Source organism: Opisthocomus hoazin, chromosome 25, assembly GCF_030867145.1.
Source record: "Opisthocomus hoazin isolate bOpiHoa1 chromosome 25, bOpiHoa1.hap1, whole genome shotgun sequence".
Taxonomy (NCBI): domain Eukaryota; kingdom Metazoa; phylum Chordata; class Aves; order Opisthocomiformes; family Opisthocomidae; genus Opisthocomus; species Opisthocomus hoazin.
The window spans coordinates 6,629,396-6,650,608 of record NC_134438.1 but is presented as its reverse complement, the minus strand read 5'-3'; the positions used below and the strand labels follow the sequence as shown (position 1 = coordinate 6,650,608).

General features: G+C 64.8%; 1 protein-coding gene across 8 annotated transcripts in view; it reads right to left on the bottom strand.

Moving 5' to 3' along the window:
- PLEKHA6 (pleckstrin homology domain containing A6) overlaps window positions 1–21,213 on the bottom strand; it is a 49,930-nt gene that overhangs the window by 10,857 nt on the left and 17,860 nt on the right. The window contains exons 1-13 of one of the 8 annotated variants that reach the window (XM_075443284.1): window positions 13,765–13,884; window positions 10,685–10,765; window positions 10,401–10,515; window positions 10,203–10,307; window positions 10,025–10,097; window positions 9,450–9,550; window positions 6,955–7,133; window positions 6,234–6,722; window positions 5,330–5,840; window positions 4,816–4,902; window positions 3,938–3,991; window positions 1,775–1,855; window positions 248–316 (exon numbers count right to left, since the gene is read on the bottom strand). In XM_075443284.1, the coding sequence (XP_075299399.1) occupies window positions 248–316; window positions 1,775–1,855; window positions 3,938–3,991; window positions 4,816–4,902; window positions 5,330–5,840; window positions 6,234–6,722; window positions 6,955–7,133; window positions 9,450–9,550; window positions 10,025–10,097; window positions 10,203–10,307; window positions 10,401–10,515; window positions 10,685–10,765; window positions 13,765–13,796 (1,977 nt within the window). In that variant the 5' untranslated portion in view covers window positions 13,797–13,884. The other 7 variants (XM_075443285.1, XM_075443280.1, XM_075443286.1 and 4 more) reach the window with 7 other exon arrangements.

Sequence of the window (21,213 nt, the reverse complement as noted above, 5' to 3'; positions counted from 1 at the left end):
AAGATGCAGCTGGGACATGGCCCGTGGCGTCGGTTTGACGGGACGTGTGGCTCTGAGGAGGGTTTCCAGCCCACTGCTCTCATTGCAGGGACTTCAGCCCCAGCCAAGGTGACACTGGCCAAATCTGGACATGGGGCAAGACCAAGCAGAGGTTCCCCTCTCTATGGGGACAGCAGACCTGCTGCGGGGGACAGGGACAACAGCACGGGGCAGAGGCGGAACGCGCAGGACGGACGTTTGCTCTTACATCGGTGTCTTGCTCGCTTATCTTGTAGGCATGCAGTGTCTCCCTGTAGGCCTCCGGGAAGGGGGTCACCTGCAAGGACAGCGTGGGGTCAGCCCGGCTCTGGGACCCCTGGGGAAGGTGAGACAGCCCCCAGCCCTTCTCCCCCATCCCCATGAGTGGGGAAAGAGAGGTGAGAGCCGAGTCTCCAGAGGCAGCGGGTGCACCCGGCAGCTGGCATGGCCAGGCAGGCACCGGCAGCGGTCGGGAGGCAGCGGGAGCTGCAGGCAGTGCGGGATGTCGGAGCGGGAGCTCTCGCCCTGGCCCTGCCTGGTGGCTGGGATGAAGGCACAACCTCCCTCCCCGTTCCCAGCCCTGGTGCCCATCGGCTGGGTGAGCCGCTGGAATTGGGCAGACACAACCTCTCCGCAGGACGCCAAGAGCCGAGTTAAAGAGATGCCTCATGAATCATTAACCACCGAGTGTACAACTGCCACCATTTCACGGGCAGGGAAACAAAGGCAGAGAGATTAAGCTGTAATCCCACTCAGCAGAGTGGAAACACCTATAAATCAGCAGCTGCATCAGGGCTTGTTTACCATCCGGCTTCTCTGTGAGTCATTTTCCTTTCCTGGAAATCTAAATTACTAATGGGACCTCACCAATTAAATGCCTCCAAGACTTCGAGATGAAAGGCATAAGATAGGATGAAGAGCATCATTATTGCTAGAAAGCAAGACTCTGCTTTAGAGCCATTTAAAACCATAGGACAATGCAAATCGACCTGAACCTGGGAAATGCCCGGCCCGGCTGGAGGCAGAGCCTGCCGGATGGGGATGCTGCTGCCTCCGGGCAGGGAGCACCTCAGCAGCTCCAGCTGTGCCCTCCAGCATGTCCCTGCTCCCCACGCACGGCAGATGGAAACAGGCACCTTCCCCGTGTTGGAAAGGCCCAGCGTGCTCCCACAGCCAGGAGATGCCCGGGGCAGCGGGGCAGGGCTCCACGAGCCCCCCGCCCGGGGCTGGCAGCACGATGGGCTGCGGGTCGCAGCGACCCAGAGACACGGTCCTGGGTGATAGGACCTGCCCGTGCTCAGAGCTGCAGCCCAGTGTCAGCAGGGACATCCCAATGCTTTTGCAGCCCTCTCCGGGTCGGGGAACAGAACAAGCCAGAGTCTCAGGGAGTAGAAGGCTGTTTCCTCTCCCTATTCCAGGAGTTACTGTTTGGTTTAAGAGCCTCAGGCTGGATTCCTGCCCTCAAAGGCAAACAGAGGGTGAGCAAAGCACCCGCGTCCAGCCCAGACGAGGATGAGAGTTCAAGACCGCTGCGTGCCTACCTTGTGCTCTCAGCACAAGGATTTACTGGGTTTTAATGGTTCATGGATGGATTAGCAAAGCCGGTGATGGACTAGCAAGTCCCCGAGAGCGTGACGTGCTGGAGCCGCATGGATGGTGGAGCCTGCATGAGTGGAGATGGCAGGAGGTGACCTCAGGGATGGAGCGCGGGGCGGCTGGCGTGGCTGCCATGCACGGCCCGCGGCCGGAGGCTTACTTGCATGTAGAGCTGAGCCCTAGGGGAGGAGGTCTCCACCATCCTGTTCACCATACTGATCAGGGTTTCGCTCTCGCTCATCTGCGGCAGACAGGGAAGGAAAGTTCAGAGGTCAGCGGAGATGCGCTCGCACGCTGCGGTGCTCGGGTGCCGTCGGAGCAGCGGGGCTGATCAGTCCAGGGGCCCTCAGGGCATTGGGCTGCAAGATGCCACCTCCGAGAGATGTCCCAGGGGCTCAAGCCATGTGGGCACAGCTGCCCCGGGCTCCTGCTGCTCCATTTTGTGCAGTCAAGAGCATCCTGGGCTGGTTGCATGGCCTGAAAACTTTGTTGAGGGGAAAACACAGATAAAACCACGCCAGCTCCGACCTGGGCGGCAGCAAACTGCACAGACAGACACAAGCTCGCACAGAGACGCCCACGGCTGCAACGCACAGTGTGGTCCCAGCAGACAGACAGACGGACCCCACTCCTCGCACTGCCCTCGCGGCACAGCCAGGGCTGGGACGGCCCCACTCAAGGCGCAGATGAACTCCGAGCACAGGGGAAGGTGACCGAAGCCTGAGGTTGGGGACAGCAGTGTCCCCCTCTCCATTCCGGCAGCCTCGAGCAGCAGAGCCGGGTGGGAACAGGGTGCTCCGGTGGAGACGGCACATTGTGGCCTTGCTGCCAGGCAGGGCAAGGACGCGACGGTGTCTGGCATCCCAGTGTATCCCCGGAGCTGCAGCCGCCGGCAGCGCTGCCCTGAGCTGCTCCGAGCCGTCCCGCACTCGACCCCGCTCTGTCCAGGGCAGCGGGACAGACCCCAGCGCGGGGTCCCTCGGTACGGCGCGGTGGAGCTGCTCAGATCAGAAGCCCCGGAGCATCACTGCTGCCTTTGCCTGCAGCAGCGCAGAGCAGACGACGCGAGGGAAGCCCCTCGTGCCCCACGGACCTCGAGACCCAAGGGGTGACAGCGGTTTAAGCACAAACCAGGGACCAAACCCCAATGGGGGGCAGGTCGGCAAGGTGGGGCGCAGCCGAGGGAGCCGTCCCTGCGATCGGACAAATGAGGAGAGAGAAAATAAAGCAGCCAGCAAGGTGTTTGAAAAGAGACACGCGGCAGCGTCACTCCAAATTAGTCTCTCCAGAGGTCAGCAGGAGAGGAGGAGGAGACGCAGAGCCTTTTCAGGGAGTGTTTTAAAGAGCCTCGGAGAGCGAGCATTGCTGCCGACGGCCGTGAAATAACCCAGAGAGCTTTTATTGCGGCGAGCGCTCCTGCCTGTCCTTGGCTCTGCTCCAAGGCAGACACAGATCTTGGCGATTACTGCGCCGACGGAGATTTGCAGACTAATGAGATTGTCCCTGGAGCAGCTCCCTTCGTGCAAGCCTGGCTTTTCGCCTGGGCTGCAGCGCTGGCCGACAGCTCCCGTCCCTGGCTTTGACTTCAGCTGGTGCCTGCGGGTTTCAACCCACCAGTCCCGGGGGTCTCTCCCAGCCAGATGGCCCCCACCCAGCTCCTGGGATGAAGTCGGCTCACAGCTTTCCTCCAAACACCCCCTGCCATGCAAAGACCAGGGAGCTGCTGCTTTGGTATCAGTCCCAGCGGGTGCCTCACCCTGGCCCTGCATCAAGCCTCTCATCTTCGAGGAGGAACAGGGTCAGCACATCACCAAAACCACCTCGCACCCGTCCGGCTCCCCACGACTCACCCGGCTGCCCCCCATATGGGGGGCACCAGCCTCTGGACCCTGCAGCAGCCCAGCTCACAGCGGTGCTGAGGCACTGCTGGCTTTGGGGACACGGTGTCCAGCACGGCCACGCAGCACAGACCGACACGGGGAGGGGTTCAGAGCCAGCTGCCTCTCCTGCACCCCAGGAGCAGCTCCCCAAGGCCCCAGGGATGTGGGAACCTGCCCCGGCTCCCTCCAGGACCCCCCACCAGCTACAGCACACCACATAGAAGGCATTGTCGGGGGAGTTTTTCTGCCAAGCAATGAGTGACCCTACAGATGGGAAGGATGGGAGAAGCAAACCAAAGACAACTCGTGCTGCTTTAATGCCAAGAAGGGTGATGGATGGATGTTAGGGGAAGAGATGCTGCACTGGGAGGGAAGGGGACGCTGCTGGGGACGGGGCACACGGGGACGTAAGCAGCATGAGGTTTGCAGCCAGCTCTGCCTACCTGCTGGTCCAAATACTCTAGGTTTCTTTGCAACTGAAGGTCTAAAAGTTCATCCTACCAGGAGCCAGCAGGCACGCGGCAAGAAACGAACACACAAAACATATAAAAGAAGAAGCAAAGCAGTTAGGGTGAAGGCTACGGTGATGCGAAGCCCTCTCGGCCAGGGAAGCGAGGCACGTCCCTGGCGCGGGGCCGGGAGAGCTGCTGCCGAGGACGTGCCCTGCGGGAGCCCCGCTCTCCTCCCGGCTCCCCCGCCCGGCTCTCGGAGCCTCGGAAGAGGCACGGCCCTTTCCCTGCGGCTCCGGCTAGCGAGGATGGATGGCAGCATGGGCAGCTAATGGGAACTCGTGCTTCTCCCTCCTCCAACGGCCGGTCCTGCCCCGCGGTTTGGGGACCATGCTCTGCGAGGGGACCTCCCGGTCTCACCCCACCAGCTCCAACCCCTCAGCGCTCTGAGGGGAAACACAACGCAGGAAAAAGCAGCGGCTGCAGCCAGAAGTGAGAAAGCAAGAGAGGGAGAGGTGCCGGGTGCATGCCGGCCCCAGCCGGGGACCACCCTGGGGGTGACAAGCTCAGCCCAGCATTGCAGGGCATACGGGGGGGCTAAGGGTGTCCCCCTGCCCCCACAATGTGGGGGCTGCAGGGCAGGAACTGGGGGCATTTCCATGAGGGTTTCCTTTGGGCGCAGCCGGGAGGGACCCGAGACACCACTAAAAGGACCCAACCTGCCCCAGAGCAGCCCAGCTCCGACCCACAAAGCTTCCCCCGGAGCGGAGCGGTTCTTCCTCAGCCATCCAAGCAAGGAGCCCCTGAGCTGCCCACCTCCCCGGGGTGCTCAAAGCCGGGGCTCACCCCCTCCACGCCAGCAGCGTACGTACCATTTTGTCGTGGACGGTGGGCGATGCCGGGTAGTGGTACGGATACATTCCCGCAGGGACGGGCCGTCTGTCGCCCAGATAGTCGTACTGAGAAGAGACCCCCCCCCATCCCAAAAGCAGAGACATGTGAGAGGTGTGTGGGAGGCCAGAGAGCGCGCGCAAGGGCAGACCCCGGCCCAGCAGCAGGGTCAGGCCCAGCTTTGGGATGCACAGCAGCAGAACGGGGACATCAACGCTCCCTGCTCGGGAGCGCATCACTCATGGCGACCCCCCATCCCCATCCCATCCCCTCCTGCCCCATCCCTCTGGGCTCGCAGCAGCAGGCAGGAGGGAATAACCGCAACCTGGGCAGCTTTGCAGGATGGCAAGGGAGGACCTGAAGCCATCAGCTGCTGCAAGCCACCGACTCGGTGGCATTTTGAGGCCAGGCTGTGCCACAGCATCCCTGCCCCGATGTCCCCGGCAAAGGTCCCCCTCCAACCCGCAGGCACCCCAAGCGCCAACGGGCATTCACCTTTGGAGAACTGATGGATCGCCTCATCATGAAGGTGGTGGGGTCAGCGTAAATCTCCTCTCCCCGGGGCGGCAGCCGCTCGAAGCGGGTGCTGGGCGAGCGGATCGGGGAGTACACCCGCGCCTGGCTGTAGGAGCCCTGGCTGGGCGAGCGGGGCACGGAGCGGGAGCGGGGCTGCAGAGACATCCGCCGCAGAGACCCCGAGGCTGCATCCACCTCGTCCAGGTAGGTCGGCTGCCTCCCGGGACCCGGCAGCCAGAGCGGGACGTCTTGCCGGCCGAACCTGGGGTGTTCCTTCCAGTCGCGGAGCTGGTAGGTGCCCCCGTTGCGGAACGAGTGCCGCTTGTCCTCCAGCGCCCAGGGTGGGCTCACGCGCTCGTAGGCGGGCATGGAGCAGATGCTGTCGGGGCGCACGCCGGGCGGGTAGTACTGGTAGTCCTCGGGGTACTGGGGTGAGTAGGGGGAATAGTAGTCGGGCACCCGGTGAGACACGGGGTAAAACCTGGTGGGGCTGTGGGGGAGAGAGCGAGCCGTGAGAGCCGGGCTGGTGGCCAGGCAGTGCCTGGCCCCTCACTCCGCAGCTGGGGGTCCCGGGAGGTGAGGACAGCCTTAGAGCAGGCAGCTCTGACACCAGCATCCAGAAAGCTGGCTGGCTGGCACACCTCCTCCTGGGGACCCCACGGTGGCTTCCCCTCCAAAACCCACCCTGCTCTGCTTGTTGGGGTGCCCCACACCCAGCTCCGAGCTGGCACCTGGGGACAGTCCAGGAAGGAGATTTTCTGACCCCAGGCAGGGATAAAGCAGATGGGAAAGTCATTCCCAGAGCATCACCTGAGGGGCTGCCCTGGAGAAAAGGAGCAGACCCCCCCGCCTCTGCCCCCGGCCAGCCCCCCGCAGCCCTCACCTCCGCAGCTCCTCGGGGGGCACGGCCCCCCGGCGCGAGTTCACCCACTGCTGCAGCTGCGTCATCGAGCTCTTGCGTTGGGCGATCTTCTCGGGGTTGGTGCGGGGGGCGAAGCCGCGGCGGTGGGTCACACTCTCCCCGTCGGGCAGGGGGTACGCGGTGCTGCCGGGGCGGCTGGGTGATGAGTACGGCCAGCCATTGGGCTGGGGCGGCCGCTCCGCGCTCGCCGGCACCCGGGGTGCCTCGGGGTAAGGACTGCCGGGCTCCGAGGGCACCTCCTGCCCAGCGACGCCATTGGCTTTGACCAAGGGCTCCTTCTTGCTCTCCATCCTCTCCGGCTTCCTCTCAATCTTCTCCGAGCCACGGCCGTCGCCTTCCCCCCGGGTCTTGGCGTCAGGGTCAGCTTTGGGGTGCTCACGGTGGGTGGCATTGCGATGGTGGTGGTGGTGTTTGCTGGGGGGGATGTTTTCAGAGTCTGGTTTCTCGTGCCTGGATGGTGCCAAAGCAGGGGAGAGCATTACCCTCCGTTCACAACGCCCCTGGGGTGGCCGGTAACGTCCCGTCCCTCCCTCAGCCTTGGGGGGCCAATGGTCCCCCAGCTCTGCTCTCCCAAGGGACCCTCACGCTCCCAGGAGGTCCCCGCCTGCAACACAAGACCCCTCCACTCCATCTCCAAGAGACGAGGGGAGTGGGGTGGCATGGGGAGATGGTGGGTGCTGACCTCTGGGTCGGGGGGATCTGCACCCGGGCGGCTTCGCCCATGGCTTGGATCCAGGACTCCTGCTCCTCCGTGTTCTCGGCGCTGAAGAAGTAGGTCCGGATGCCAGCGTGCTCGGCCTGGGGAGACAGGGACTGCTCGTTACTCGCCGGCATCTCCTCCACCCAGCACACCACTGTCACCTGCAGGGAGGCAGAGAAGTGGGGAGAGACACAGACAGGAGGGTGAGAGCTCCATCTCCACCCTGCCACGAGGTCCTGGCACTGCAGGAGCCAGGCATGGTCCTCCCCTCCCTGCCCGAGCCTTGCCGCCTTGTGCACCCTCACTGGCACCGAGCGGGAGGAAGGCTCTGCTGGCAGAGCCAGCGCCAGCCCTCGTCCCCTCACAGGGGATCCCTCGGGGCTACGAGTCCCCTGGGGTCACCCCAGCGATGCTCGGGACCAGCCCTCCCCAGGACCCCGTGCCGGGGGGGCTGCACCCCGGCGCAGAGGTTGCTGCACCCCAGCACCCAGCGGGTCCCCGCAGGGCTGGCGAAGGGTCCGCAGCCCAGCGAGAGCAGCAGCACTGGCTGGAGCCTTATTGTTCATGCAGGGTTAGGAGGAAGGTGGCTCCTAGGCCCAGACAACATTTTGAGGGGAGAAAGGTTCGCTTTCGGTCCAAGAGGTTGGCGCCCACTCTCCACCCCCAGCTGGAAGGCAGGGTCTGGCTGCCAGGTCTGGCTATTCAGGGCCTTTTTTGAAGCTTCCACCTTCCCCCTCCATGGAAAGGGACAGGAGGCAGCGAGAAGGAAGACAAGGGAGAAAGCAGGAGGTTTTTCCCCCTGAAAGACTTTCAGGGCTCAATCTCTTAAAACAATAAAATTAAAACCAAATTGGGAGTCCGATTAAAACCCTCCCTTGGGTTTTCATCTTCCCCCACCCCGGAGCATGCAGCCATCGTGCCCAGCTGCAGGGTCACCTCCGGCAACCCCCATGCACTCCCGCCTCCAGAAGCTCTGCAGCCGGAGCAAAAGACGAAACCAAACCAGTTCACGCCCTGGATTAGTGCGAGCTGGGGGAGCGGAGCATGCTGGCAAGCCTGCGGGTCCCTCGCCCTTCCGCATGCATCAGAAACACGAGAAGGTACTACCTAGGTGGTGGCTGGGTGCTGGCGTGGCGGGTGGGCACGAAGTGACCTCCTGTCCGGGGATCCTCGCCCGCGGAGAGAGGAGGAAACACAGACAAGGGTCAGGCCGCAGCACGGCAGGAGCGCGGGGGCTGCAGCACGGACCTCTCCCGGCCGTCGGGACCCCCGCTACCCTTCCCTGAACAAAACCATCCCCTAAAACTCTCGCCTGCAGATCCTGCAGAGCTCAGCTCGTGGGCAGCAGCTTTGCAAGGCTCTTTCCCCACCGGTGTCACAAGCCAAGAGGCATTTTGACACTATCGGGTCACTGCTCTGCTCTCACCCGCAGAAGCTGCAGGCAAAGAGACAGCTCGCCGGCTGCCGGCGTCGGCACGGGCACGCAGGAGAGCCCACGCACGGCTCCTGGCCGCTGCCACTTGCCACCGCTCACCCTTCAACCACGCTCAGCTGCAGCTTAAACGCAGGTTTAAGGGCAGCAGCTAGAAAAATCCATCCCTTAGATTGGAAAAACCTCTCTGCAGTGCCCCGTGGGGACCCCAGGCATCAGCTCCTGCCACGCTCACGGGCAGGAAGGTCCACGCCGGGCTTTTGCACGAGTGTCGGTGAGCGCGAGCCAGCCTGCGCATCGGCCCGTCGGCGAGCGAGCGCCAGCGTGACCCACGACCGCGGGCAGCACGAGCAATTGTGCCGGTGCGCGGTGATGCCACCCAGTGCCGCGCGGTGCCAGGGAAGCTCAGCCCCTGCTCCGAGCGAGGGAGAGCCCAGGTCTGCTGCCGGCGGCCGACGCAGCTCTCCCATCCAACACCCACAGCAGCGCAGCCCGACGAGCAGCGACTCCTTAGGGGCTACCCCCTTGCAATTACATTTCCCTTTCCTTCGCATGCCAGTCCAAGCAGGCTTAAAAAATAATTATCTGAGCTGGGGACACCTCTCTACATCTGGCTCCAGAGCAGCAGCCGGTGGGGACAGGCTGGCCGGGAGCAGCAACGCGGAGGGGAAAGCGGGGCAGGGAGAGGCCCGAGAGCACGGCCGGCGAGGGCAGAGCTGCTGCTCGCCCTGCACCCAGCACGTCCACGGTGCACCCCAAGGGACAGAGCCCGGGAGCAGCTCAGGCCTGGGGGGGTAAAGATGACCTTGGAGATGCTGCTTCCCCCTACGCGTGCCTCAGTTTCCCCAGGAGAAGGCACATCTGCACAGCACGCAGGGTGTCCCGGGGGATTTTCTGTGGTCACCCCTCTCCCCAGTTGGCTCCACGCCCCATCACCAAGAAAGCAAGAAGAGGGAGCAGCGGGGACCCTGCGAGCATCACCACCGCCCCAGCGCTGTCCCAGTGCTCTGCCCCCCTCCAAGCCCAGGCACAACCACGCGCTGACCTTGAACGTGTGCTTCCTGCTGATGTTGTCGGAGGGCTGCACGGCCGCCACGCGGAAGCTGAGGAGGGGGATGCTGCCCAGGATGCTCTCCTCCTTCTCATCTGGTGGGCAAACGCAGGGGTTACACGCACGGATGGGCCGGGACCCCCGGCTGCCCCCCGACAGAGACCCACGAGCTGCTGCGGGGACGCGGCCCCGTCGCTCCTCGCCGTGGGTGAGCCGGCCACCTGTGGGAAACCGCTGCCTGCCTGTTGCTCCCCGGCAGCTCTGCGGCTCGGCCGGGCTCGCACGACAGCCTCCTCAATTATTCATGCCCACCCTCCGCTCCGCTGCCAGGGCTGAGCCCAGGAGCTGCCAGGGAAGCCGGGGCAGGCGCCTGCATTAACCCCTCGGGTCCCCGGCACGCCAAACGGCCACGCAAAGGGGTGCTGTGCACGGCCACCGCTGCCTGGTTTGCTGTCACCTCCACGACCCTTTACCCGCGCTGGCAAAAGCTGCTCCGAGCCCGGTTACAGCCCGGAGGCACCCAGGGGAAGCGAGCGCAGGGGCACCCGGGTGGGCGCGGGCAGCCCTACCTTTGTAGTAGAAGAGGCAGCGATCGACCAGCACGAACCAGCGCTTGTTCCACTGCTTCACCCCCGAGCTGGCCTGCGAGAGGGGAGCGGTGAGAGCAGCACCCACCCGGGGAGGGGGTCCCGCCACAGGCGGCTGGGAAGCGGGGGGCACAGCCGGCATGGCGGGGGGTTCGGCTACCTGCTTGTAGAGCCAGCCGCTCTTGGTCACGGCAGCGGTGGGGTTCCTCTTCATGGAATTGGAGCGCTTCCCGAAGGCGATGCCCTTGCGGGAGGAGCGCGAAGCCTGCGGAGGGGGAGAGGAGCCGTTCAGAGCCCGGGGAGGCCCCCGGCACCCCGTCCCCGCCTGCCGTGCCGCCCGGCTCCGGGGGGCACCCACCCGGCCTCCCGGGCGCTCCGGGGGCACCTCCGACACCATGGCGTAGTTGGGGGGTTCGCTGGTGATAGTCGCCGGTCGCTTGCTGCCTGCTTTGCTTGACATGTCCAAGGTCGGTCTGCGGCACAGGAGAGCTGAGTCAGCAGGGCTGCGTTTCTCCACCCCACAGAAGCTGTTCCCGGGCATCCCCACCACGGGCACCAGCCCCCCACACCCCAGCCCACCTTGGCCCCCCATCACAACTCGATCCCAGGCCCCAAAACCAGGGCAGTTGGGAGCCAACGTACTTTTGCAGGTCAGGTCTTGAGTTGTCCTCGGGGAGCTGGCCCGTCACTGGGTGCAGGAATGTGTTCCGCCTCTCATTGTGGCTGCAGGAGACAGCAGCAGGGCTCTGGTCAGCGTCTCCCGTCCCCGTCCTCCTCCAAACCCTGTGCCTTTAGCACTGCATTTGCCGCTCTGACCCCTGCGCTTCGCTGTCCCGCACCAGCGCTGGCTCCCGGCACCCTGCCCCGAGCATCGCTCCCCGCACGCCCCTGCTGCTCCACAGAATCACAGAATGGTCGGGGTTGGCAGGGCCCTCTGTGGGTCACCCAGCCCAACCCCCTGCCCAAGCAGGGTCACCCACAGCAGGCTGCACAGCACCGCGTCCAGGCGGGGCTGGAATATCTCCAGAGAAGGAGACTCCACAGCCTCCCTGGGCAGCCTGGGCCAGGGCTCCGTCACCCTCAGAGGGAAGAAGTTCTTCCTCATCTTCAGCTGGAGCTTCCTCTGCTTCAGTTTGTGCCCGTTGCCCCTTGTCCTGTCGCTGGGCACCACTGGAAAGAGTCTGGCCCCGTCCTCCCGACACCCACCCTGCAGATATTTAGAGGCATTTCTAAGGTCCCCTCTCAGCCTTCTCTTCTCCAGGCTGAACAAGCCCAGCTCCCTCAGCCTCTCCTCGCAGGAGAGATGCTCCAGTCCCTCACCATCCTTGTAGCCCTCCTCTGGACTCTCTCCAGTAGCTCTTCACCTTTCTTGAAGTGGGGAGCCCAAAACTGGACAGAGTACTCCAGATGAGGCCTCACTAGGGCAGTGTAGAGGGGAAGGAGAACCTCCCTCGACGTGCTGGCCACACTCTTCCTAATGCACCCCAGGATCCCATTGGCCTTCTTGGCAGCCAGGGCACACGCTTCAGATCTGCTCAGCACACGTCATCGGTGCTTCTCAGCAAGCACTTGCCTCGCTGGGAGCCGAAATGAGGTCTTTGGTGGCCAAGCCCTTGTTACTTCTGCTGTTCACATCCCAGACATTACCACAAACCCCACTCCGAAGAAGTCACTGCAGAAGCAGCAGCAATGGTCCATCCTGGGCTGTGCCTGCAGCCGTGTCCCCAACGTCACGTCCCTTCAGCTCGCTGCTTTTAGAGCCATTTGCCAACACACCTCGAGCCAGGCTAAGAGCAGGGTCACCTGGTGCCGTGGGGCTGCGCACCACACAGACCCCAACCACCAGCCCAGGACCCACCAGCACAAGCCGTTGCAGCAGGATCAGACCCAGCTCGGCCCCAGCCCCGGTGCTGTTTCGGCGACGTTGGGGTGCAGCCAAAGGCGGGTGCTGGCGGCAATGCAGGGCTCCCTGGCAGGGCCGAGAGGATGGAGGCAGGGCTCCCGCCGCGCTCAGCTGGCAGCGTCTGCCGTGTCCCTGCCCCGTCCCGCAGAGCCGGTATTGCCAGGCACCCCAGCACCCTGCACGCGGCTTCCCGGGGACCCTCGCTGCTGGAGCTGCGTCAGGAGCAAAAGACGAGGTGCACCCACACCCACCCAGCTGCCGGCAGCCCTTGCAGGGGGCACGGCTCATGGTGGATACGTTCTCAGCAGACACCCCTAAACTCATTTTTTTGCATCCACGCCTTGGGGAAAGACACCCTCACCAGTGACCAAAGCAGACAGCTCACAGGAGATTTTGAATCATCCGCCTGGTGAAGAGCATCACCATCACAGAATCACAGAATAGTAGGGGTTGGAAGGGACCTCTGTGGGTCATCTAGTCCAACCCTCCTGCCGAAGCAGGGTCACCTACAGCAGGCTGCACAGGACCTTGTCCAGGTAGGTCTTGAATATCTCCAGAGAAGGAGACTCCACAACCTCCCTGGGCAGCCTGTTCCAGTGCTCCGTCACCCTCAGAGGGAAGAAGTTCTTCCTCATGTTCAGACGGAACTTCCTGTGCCTCAGTTTGTGCCCATCAGCAGCCAGGCTTGCTCCAAAAACCCCGAGGTCTCCTTGCTCTGCTGGGGCAGGAGCCCCAGCAAGGCACAAGCCCAGGGCCAAGTTTCAGACTCCATCCCAGGAAGTTTGCGTTGGAGCCCATCCCCGTGACACCCCTCCTTCCCAAAGCTGTCAGGCCCCAGGACAAGGGTACCCCTGGCCACCCGCAAAGCCAACACGCCAGCAGCCCAGCGTGCTGCTGAACTTCTGCATGTCAGCAAAACAGGGGAAGTCTGAGCAAGAAAACGCAGCTGCCAAGACCATCCCATCCACACAGGCTTCACCCCGAACCTGGGCTCCAGCCAGGCACTGAAGATATTAACTGCTTTCTGCCCAGAAAAGCCCTGCTGAGAGCTGCTCCCTCTTGCAGGTCCCATCCTGCACCCTGCCATGGATCTGCTCGCCTCTGTCAGCCCTTCCCCTCGCTTGGGGTCACCATAAAAACCTGGGCAACGTGTATGCCCCCCGCAACGAGAGGCAGCACTCCAAACCCCCCCAGCATGGGGTTTCTGTGCCACGACCAACACGAGCTCCCCGCAGAGGCAGCCTGCCCGGCCCACGCTCCGACAGCAGCAAAAGGGGTTTCTGTCACCCGGAGCCGCTCCCGACCGTTTGCCCCCCTGGGGTGACTCTGGAGGGGCAGAACGCGGCGGGAGCGGGGCAGGTCCCAGGTCCCCTGTGACGGGGAGACATGGAGAGGGTGCAAACACGGAGCGAGCAACACCCCGACTGCCCCAGCGCCGGGAAGTGGGGGCTGCCCTGACCCACCAGCGTGCCTGAACCCCAGCTGGGGACATCCCCTAGACCCCCCCCCCCCCCAGCAGCTTTCTGTTACTGCAGGTCGGACTCTCCCCCCACCCCGCTGCCAAGCCCAGGACACCCACCTTGCTTTGCAGACCCCGCCGCTCCTCCTGGCACCCGCCCCAGTGCCTCCCCCTCTCCCCCAGACGTGGCAAGACCCCAGGAAGCTCCCCAAACCGCCCCCCGGCAGCAGCTCCCTCGGCTGACCCCACTCCAGAAGCTCCCGAGTTCACATCGCCTCCCAAGCACTGCAATGCAGCAGCCGCTGCCCGGGCTGAGGGTCCCCCACCACCCGCGCTGTCCCCCCCGCCCCGGGGTCCTACCTGACCCGCCGATCCGCCCGAAACTTCAGCATGATGCCGGGGGCCTTCCCAGCTCAGCGCCGGCTCCCGGCTCCCACCATGGCAGCGGTGGGCACAGCCAGCCCCTTGCCGCCACGCTACGAGGCGATGGCACGTGCCATGGGGACAGCAGCCCCCCGTGGGCAGGGGGATGCCGACGGCGGGCGAAGGGTCTTGCTGTCCTCTCCCAGCTGTCCCAGTCCCCCGAGCCGGTGGCATCGGCGTTCGCGGTGGCAGTGGTGACAGAGCTCCCACGGGCTCCGGTGCAGCCGGGGTTGGCCAGCCCCGGTGTGCGGCAAGCGACAGGGACAAACAGCTCCCGCTCGCGTCCCCGCGCAGAGGAGAGGCGAAGGGCAGCGCTGCACCCGCAGCCTCCCCCAGCCCAGGGAGCTGCTGGTGGCAGGCAAAGGGCGAGAGGGGCAGGACGGGGGGGAGGGCTGCTGGGCCCCCCCACCCCGGCAGGGCAGCGGTGAGCAGGGGGCTGCTGCTTGGGAAGGGGGGGATGGGGCGAGTGTCGCGGCGAGGGAGGCAGCCGCGCTGAGATGAGCTGTGCCGCTGCCCTGGATTCAGTGGCTGCATCCCTTCCCCCTGCTTCTGTCCCCAAACCATCCCCGTTCCCCCCTCCCCGCGCCGCCGTCCCTTCCCCAGGGTCACACCAAGAGAAAATCCCCGGGGAGCAGGACGGGCACAAGCACCGAACACCCAACAACCCAGCAGCAGCAGCGGGAAGGGGGGGGGACAGGACCCCGTAGGGCATCCAGCAACGGGGCTTCAGCACCCCCAAAAGCCTGGGGAGCCCTTCATACCCCAGCAGGATAAGAGCGGGGAGCCCTGGGAGCGGGAATCGGGGTGACCCACCCTCTGCCTGGGCACCGAACGCAAATACATCAGGAGTGTTATGATAATGCCCTGGGAGGGAGGGAAGGCAGCGCCGACGCTTCAGAGAAACCTCCAAAGAAGGAAGCGGAGCACGGAAAGCCAGCTGGCCTCCATCACGCCTCGTCCCCGCTTCGCCAGCACCCCGGGACCACCTCAGGACACCGCTGCCCAGCCAGCCCACGGTGCTGCTCAGCCCAGCCTCTGCGTCATCCACCCGAAAACCAGTGCCCTGAATCCCAGCTACACCAGTTGGTCAGCCCGCCGCGAGCTGGGTCAGCACCAGGGATGCTCCCGCTGCTCCTTGGCTGGCAGAAGCGGTCCCTGCCCAAACAGCCAGGTATGGGAACCATGTCCCCAGCAGAGGATGTGCCAATGCAGCGGCAGTACTGCTCCTGAACACCTAGATCACAGAGTCCCAGCATGGCAGGGTTGGAAGGGCCCTCTGTGGGTCACCCAGCCCAACCCCCTGCCCAAGCAGGGTCACCCACAGCAGGCTGCACAGCACCGCGGCCAGGCAGGGCTGGAATATCTCCAGAGAAGGAGACTCCACAGCCTCCCTGGGCAGCCTGGGCCAGGGCTCCATCAAACCCACCCCTTTCAGGGCACCCTGGGCTGGAGCTGCTCCCTGGGCACGGAGGAGCCGAGCGGTGCAGCCGTCGCTCTCCTTGCTGGCACACTGCCGGCCGCCGGCACGGGGCAAGACACGCGTGCACAGAGAAACCTGCCCGCCACAACGCCCGCGGGCAGCACCGTCCTCATGCCTGGCAGACCCACCAGTGCTGGCCATCCCCACATCCTCGCCGCAGTGACCCACCCGCTCCTCAACCACCGCCCTCTGCGGAGAAGCAGCCGGGGGTCAAGGTCTCCCAACGGCCCGTGGACGCGTGCCAGCCCTCCGCCGTGTGCCAAAGCTGATGCCTACCCAGTGGCGGGGCCGCCACGGAGGAAGAGGAGCTGCCAGCCGAAGCCGTGGCTGCTTCTGGGGATGGCAGCCCAGCAGGACAGCGTGGCAGAAGCAGGAAAGGGAGCTCCTGGACATGCCGGATGCTGCAGGTCGGAGCCACACAGCTGCACCGGAGGCACAATCCTCCCAGTATGGGGGTTTCACCCCAGTTCAGGGGCACAGGGGGCTGCTCCAGGAGCCTTTAACCCAGGTTCAACCCCAGTTCCACCATTCTCCCAGCACCAGCTGGGCTATTTCACAGTCATCAGGATCTGGGGGCAGGCATGGACACGGCATCAGGCTTCAGGCTCCAAACAGCAGCTCAGGGGTGGGGAGCTCCCACGGACATCCCAAGGGAGCAGCAGGGGAGAACAGCCAGTGCTTTTCCTTGGGGTAAACACCAAAGAAAAAACCTCTAAACCTCCTCTTGCTTTTCTATAAAGGTAAGGAGCAAAAGAAGGGAATAAACACAACAACCGAACAACCAAACTTTCACTCAATGCCACTTTTCTTCCCCCTCCCCACAGCCAAAGTTTGCCTAGAGCAGGACAACCCTCTTGGCTCCCCCAACCCTTCCACAGCCCACGAAGGTCACAGCTTTCCAGCTCTCACAAACCACGGCTGGGGCACGTTCCAGAGCAAAGCCAGAGGACCCCCCCCCCCAGTCGCCAGCACAGTGTGTGGGTGCTGACCCCCCAGCCCCACGATGTGAGCAGGAGCTGGGAGGGGGCAGGAGGGTAGGAGGGTGGGCTGCTTTATAGCCGCTTTCGGCTGCAGCTGAGGCTGCGAGAGAGTTAACGCCGCCCAGCTGGGAAGAAGCAGGTGAAATGGTGACAGGAGGGAGCGATTTATTGACACCAGCCCACGTCGGGGCTCGGTGCAGCCAGGGTGCTGGCAGCCAGCCCCGAGGGAGTGGGTGCGGGGAGCAGCGAGCCCCCAGCACAGCTTGCCATGGGGCAAAGCACCGGTGGGGGATGTCAGCCAGGCTGGATTCCCGGCCGGCTGTGTCGGGACCCCTTCTCGTGGGGAGAGCTCCTCGTCAGACGTGGGGCAGGTGGGATGCACCGGGGAGGTTGGAATAAGCTGGCTGAGGGCTGGTGTGGGGCGCAGGGGGGGTCTTCTCCGAGAGCAGACAGCAAGCCCAGCTCGGCTGGCTGGAAAGCAGCCCCCCAAAACCCTCCAGCGTGCGGCAGACGTCAGCTGCTGGGAACCATTCCCACACCGCGGCCCTCCCTGGGGCGTCGGGGCTTCTGGCTCTTCTCGGGCAGCTGCGAGGGTGGTGAGCACAGAGGGAGGGGAGGCACAGGCTCACTGCCCAGGCACCGGAGCCTGCCAAGCCCTAAATCCAGCATAGCCGGGCAGGGGGGCTGCGGGGAGCCCGACCACCCCCTCCAGCCAGGGTGCAATGCCGACGCCGCGGGGGTCCCCTCCGAGGGGACCATCCCGCTGTCCCCCCAGCTCCCAGGCTGGCTGCACGCTGCGGGGATCCGACCGCCTCGTCCTCCCATGCCCCAATCCAGATTTCAGCTCCGGCAGGTGCCTCGCCACCCGCATCGCCCTGGCCCCTGGGAGGGCTCAGCTGGGATGGAGGGGTCACCGTGGCGGCTGTGTGGCCCCCCCACCCCAGGACCGTGGCAGGCAGCAGCAGGAGGAGGAGGATGAGGATGCAGGCATCCAAGGCTGCCGGCAACCCCCCTCCGAAGCGATCATGAAAACCCTTCATCTGGAGGTTTTATCTGTGTCCTCGGGGCGAGCATCCAGGCGGCTCCCAAGCAAGGGGCTTGCGTGGCCACCAGCCAAACACGCCCCGCGCGTTGGCCTCCTCTTTCTGTTTTTCTAGCCCTTTCTTCACCTCTCTCCCCCCTCCTGAGCCGCACCCCTCTCCTCCGACCAGAGTCCTTGAAAACTCTTTTCTCCCAGTTCGCTGCACTGCTCAGCACCCATGGGAAGGGATGCGGGGTCACTCCCGGCCATGGTCCCTGCAAGGGGGCTGGCAGAGGAAATCCACCCTCAGACGAACAAGTGCAAACTGCCGAGTCCTGCCTTGCCAGGGCAGCCCACGGCAGCAGAAAACACGTTATAATTCTCTAATAAACCGGACCCTCCACGGCCCCGGGGCCGTCCACTCAGCAGAGAGGGTGCAGGGGGCTCAGCTCTGCCCTGTGGGGCCAGTGCAGCACGTGTTTGAGATGCAATAGGAAAAAAAAGTTAAAAAATTTAAATTAAATTCTGCAGGCGCAGTGCAAGTGGATCTGGCGGAGCCGCTGCAGCCAGGGGACGAGTGCCAGCAGCTCGGCTGCTCCAGCATCCCTGGGCCATCCCCAGCTCCGGCTCTCTGCCGAGCGAGGCCCCAGGCTGCTCCATCGCTGCAGCTACTCCAGCCCCCGTCGGATGACTCAAGCAGGAAAAAACACAAACCAGCCCTGTGCACTCCCCATGCCTTCGGAAGGGCTGAGCCGGCTGCGGGGCATCCTGTGCCAGCCCTGTGCCAGCCAAAAGCTTGGGCCACAACGCCCAGCAGCATTTCCAAATCGCTCCGGACTTGTAAGAGTTACATGCCAGCCCTGGAGAGTACAGCGAAAGGAGAAAAGGGCGCAGGGGAAGAGGAGATGGAGGAAAAGGCAGGATGGAGAGCTGCAAGAAACGCTCTCGTGCCCGGCCGGGCACTGCCACAGGCTCATCAGAGCCGCCCAGCAGCCCTGGAAATCCCCACGCCCGATGCATCTGCAGCAGGCTCAGCCTCTGGGAAGAAAATGGCTTGTGGGTGCTCAAAACGCAGACCTCGGTGTGGAGCCGCGCGCTGAGGTTTCCCTCCGGCCCATCCCCGCCATGCTGCCAGCTGGCCGGCTCCCATCGCTCCCGGCACGGCGCAAACAGGCAGCCGGTTCTCCTCCGTAACCTCATCCCTGTCCTAATCCCGGCCCCGCCATCCAGCTGAGCAAGCCTTTCCAGCACCGTGTCCATCAGGGCCGGGGGCCAGCAGGCAGCACAGCCCTTCGTGCTCACGAAACCGGGCTCCCGTGCAGCCTCCTCCCGCACTCCGCCTTGGTGCCCCCTGCCCTCATCTGTGCTGGGCACTGCTGCGAAGTGGCCCCAGGAGGGAGGGTGCCAGCCTGAGCACCCATCCCCTCTGCCACCTCACCCCGGTGACAAACGGCACACGTCAGCTGCCACCGTGGTGCCTGGGCATGGAGCACCCTGGCTTGCCACCCACCACCGACGCCGGCGAGCACCTCCTTCTGCCCGCAGAGCTTTGCCCCATGCACCTCGGGAGGGCTTCGGCGTGAGAGGCTGCGGCCAGCCAGCACCGCGGCTTTCCCACCCGCTTCTGCAAGCCCACGCTCGCCGTCCACCCTGCGAGTCCCCGTGGGAGCCCTGCTGGGCGGGCAGGCAGCAGAGCCTGAGCTGGATCCAGTTGAGAAGCTGTGCCGGGCTTGCCGAGCTGGGGCAAAGTCCTCGGCAAGGAAGGGCGGATGGCGGCTGCCGCGCACGCACAACCCGCGCGCAACGTCACGGCTGTCACGCAGCCGGGCTGGCGCAGGAGCCGTGGCGGTGGCCTCAAGCAGGGACATCCCGGCCGGCCAGGGTCTGCGGGGAGGGGGAGCGGGAGAAGCCCCCGCTGTCCTTGGCAGCGCAGAGGGGGACGGCCGGGAGCGGGGGAAGTCAGGGGATTTCCAGAGAACAAAGCGGCTGCTGGCAGCCAGCATCGCCGGCGGCGGGGAGGGCGAGTCCCCCGCTCCCGCTCCAGCTGGGGTCGGGAAAAAGCAAAAAAAAAGCACTGGGAGTTTGTGTTTTATCTCCCCGGCAACCCCGGCTCCATCCCAGGCATGTCCCACAGGGACAGCCCGGCCAGATCGCGCTGCTGCGGGCGATGCAGAGCTTGGGGCAGGCGCAGCAGCATCCCACAGGCATGGGGTGACGTTGGGAGGGTCACAGCAGTGTGGTGGGGTGGCCCAGGACCTGCGGCAGAGCTGGCGACAGCCCACGCCCCGGCAGCACAGAGTGCGTGGCCCTGCTTTAACCATGTCGCCCCATCATCCCTTCCTGGGGACAGAGCCCAAATCCCATGTGGATGGGAACGCCAGGTTCCATGCCCACGCCGGACAGGGCAGCCCCACGGCAGCTGGCCGCTCTCCTGCATCACCGGCCAAGCATCCTTCCCCAGCCGGGGGTGGCCTGGGAGCCGGCAGCGGATCCCCCAGGGGACAAGCAGGGATTGAATCAGTCATGGACAGATGCAAACGCCGACTGCAGGGCGTGGGGCCAGGGTGGGAGGCTGCCGGCACATTGAGCCAGACCGTGGCAGACACCAAGAAGCATGGGTCACCAGCACGGGAGAGGGGATACAAGACATCAAGAGCGTTTATCGGATCAGGATGCAATCCTTCAGCCTCTCCCCTCGCACTGTGCAGCCTCCCGCAAAGCCTGGACCCGCTGTGGGGCTGCAGACCTTCCCCCTCTGTCACGGGGGGACAGGGCGGCAGGGCCACGGCTCGTGGCTGGGCTTGGCGCTGCTGCCGAAACCCGGCTGGGGGGTCCGGAGGTGCCTGGGCAGCTGCGACACCTCCGCCAAACGTGATCCACGAACGCAAGCTCCGAGCCGCAAGCCGGACCCAGACCTGGAGGGTTTAAACCTCTCGCTAAGCTCTTTAAGAAACCACAGAATTACCCGTCCTAAGCAATCGCCGGTGCGAGGCATCAAACCAAACGCGGCCCCAGCCCCTCCCCAGCCGGGTCAGGTCAGGAGCGGGGATTACGGCAGCGGCGCTGGGGAAATCCTGCTGGGACAAATCCCCAGCACCCGCTGAGCCCACGGCACAGGATCATCGGAGCAGCATCCCGATGGCGCCGTGTGCCGTGGTGCCTTCCCCGCTGTGACCCGTACCTGTCACCGTCCCCGGCCGCTCTTCGCCACCACCGGCCACCGGCGGCAGACAATGGCCCACGTGTGCCACGGCCGGGCTCCGCGCCGACGCCGCACACACGCACTCACCAGTGCCACCGCACGTCCCCTCCGTCCACGCCGCTTGCCAAGCCGGTGGCTCTCCCGCAGCCGGGGTGGATTATTTCCTTCCAAGTCCACGGAGACCGTCATTGGTATCAATCATTAACAGGCACCGCAGCTGCCAGCAGCCTTAACCCCCTCGGCACCGTGCCGCTGTGGGGCGAGCGCGGGAAGGCATCCTTCGCCCGCCCTGAGAGCCCCTTTAACGGCACCGCGGCACGCTGCGGCCCAACCGCCCGGGGATGCAAAGGGGTTTCCAAGGGGGTCTGAGCCCCGCAGCCCTCTGCCCCCCGAGAAGCGGGGCAGCACAGCGGGGCAGGGGGCTGCTCCCCGCCAGCTGCCCACGGAGGCAGGAGGCACGGCCATCCCCTCCTCACTGCGGGCGCTGGGGCAGGATGGGACCTCTCAGCTCAGGGGTCCCCGAGCTCTCGCTTCTCGCAGTTTTTCCAGGGAACATCAATGGCTGTAACTTTATCCGAGCGTGTTTACAACCCAGCCACGGCTCTTGGCTCGCTCGGCCGCACCGGGGGCCGGCTCAGCTCCCGCGTCTGCCACTCAGCCGGCACATGGTGCTGCCAGCACCCTGATGCCAGGTCTCTCCCAC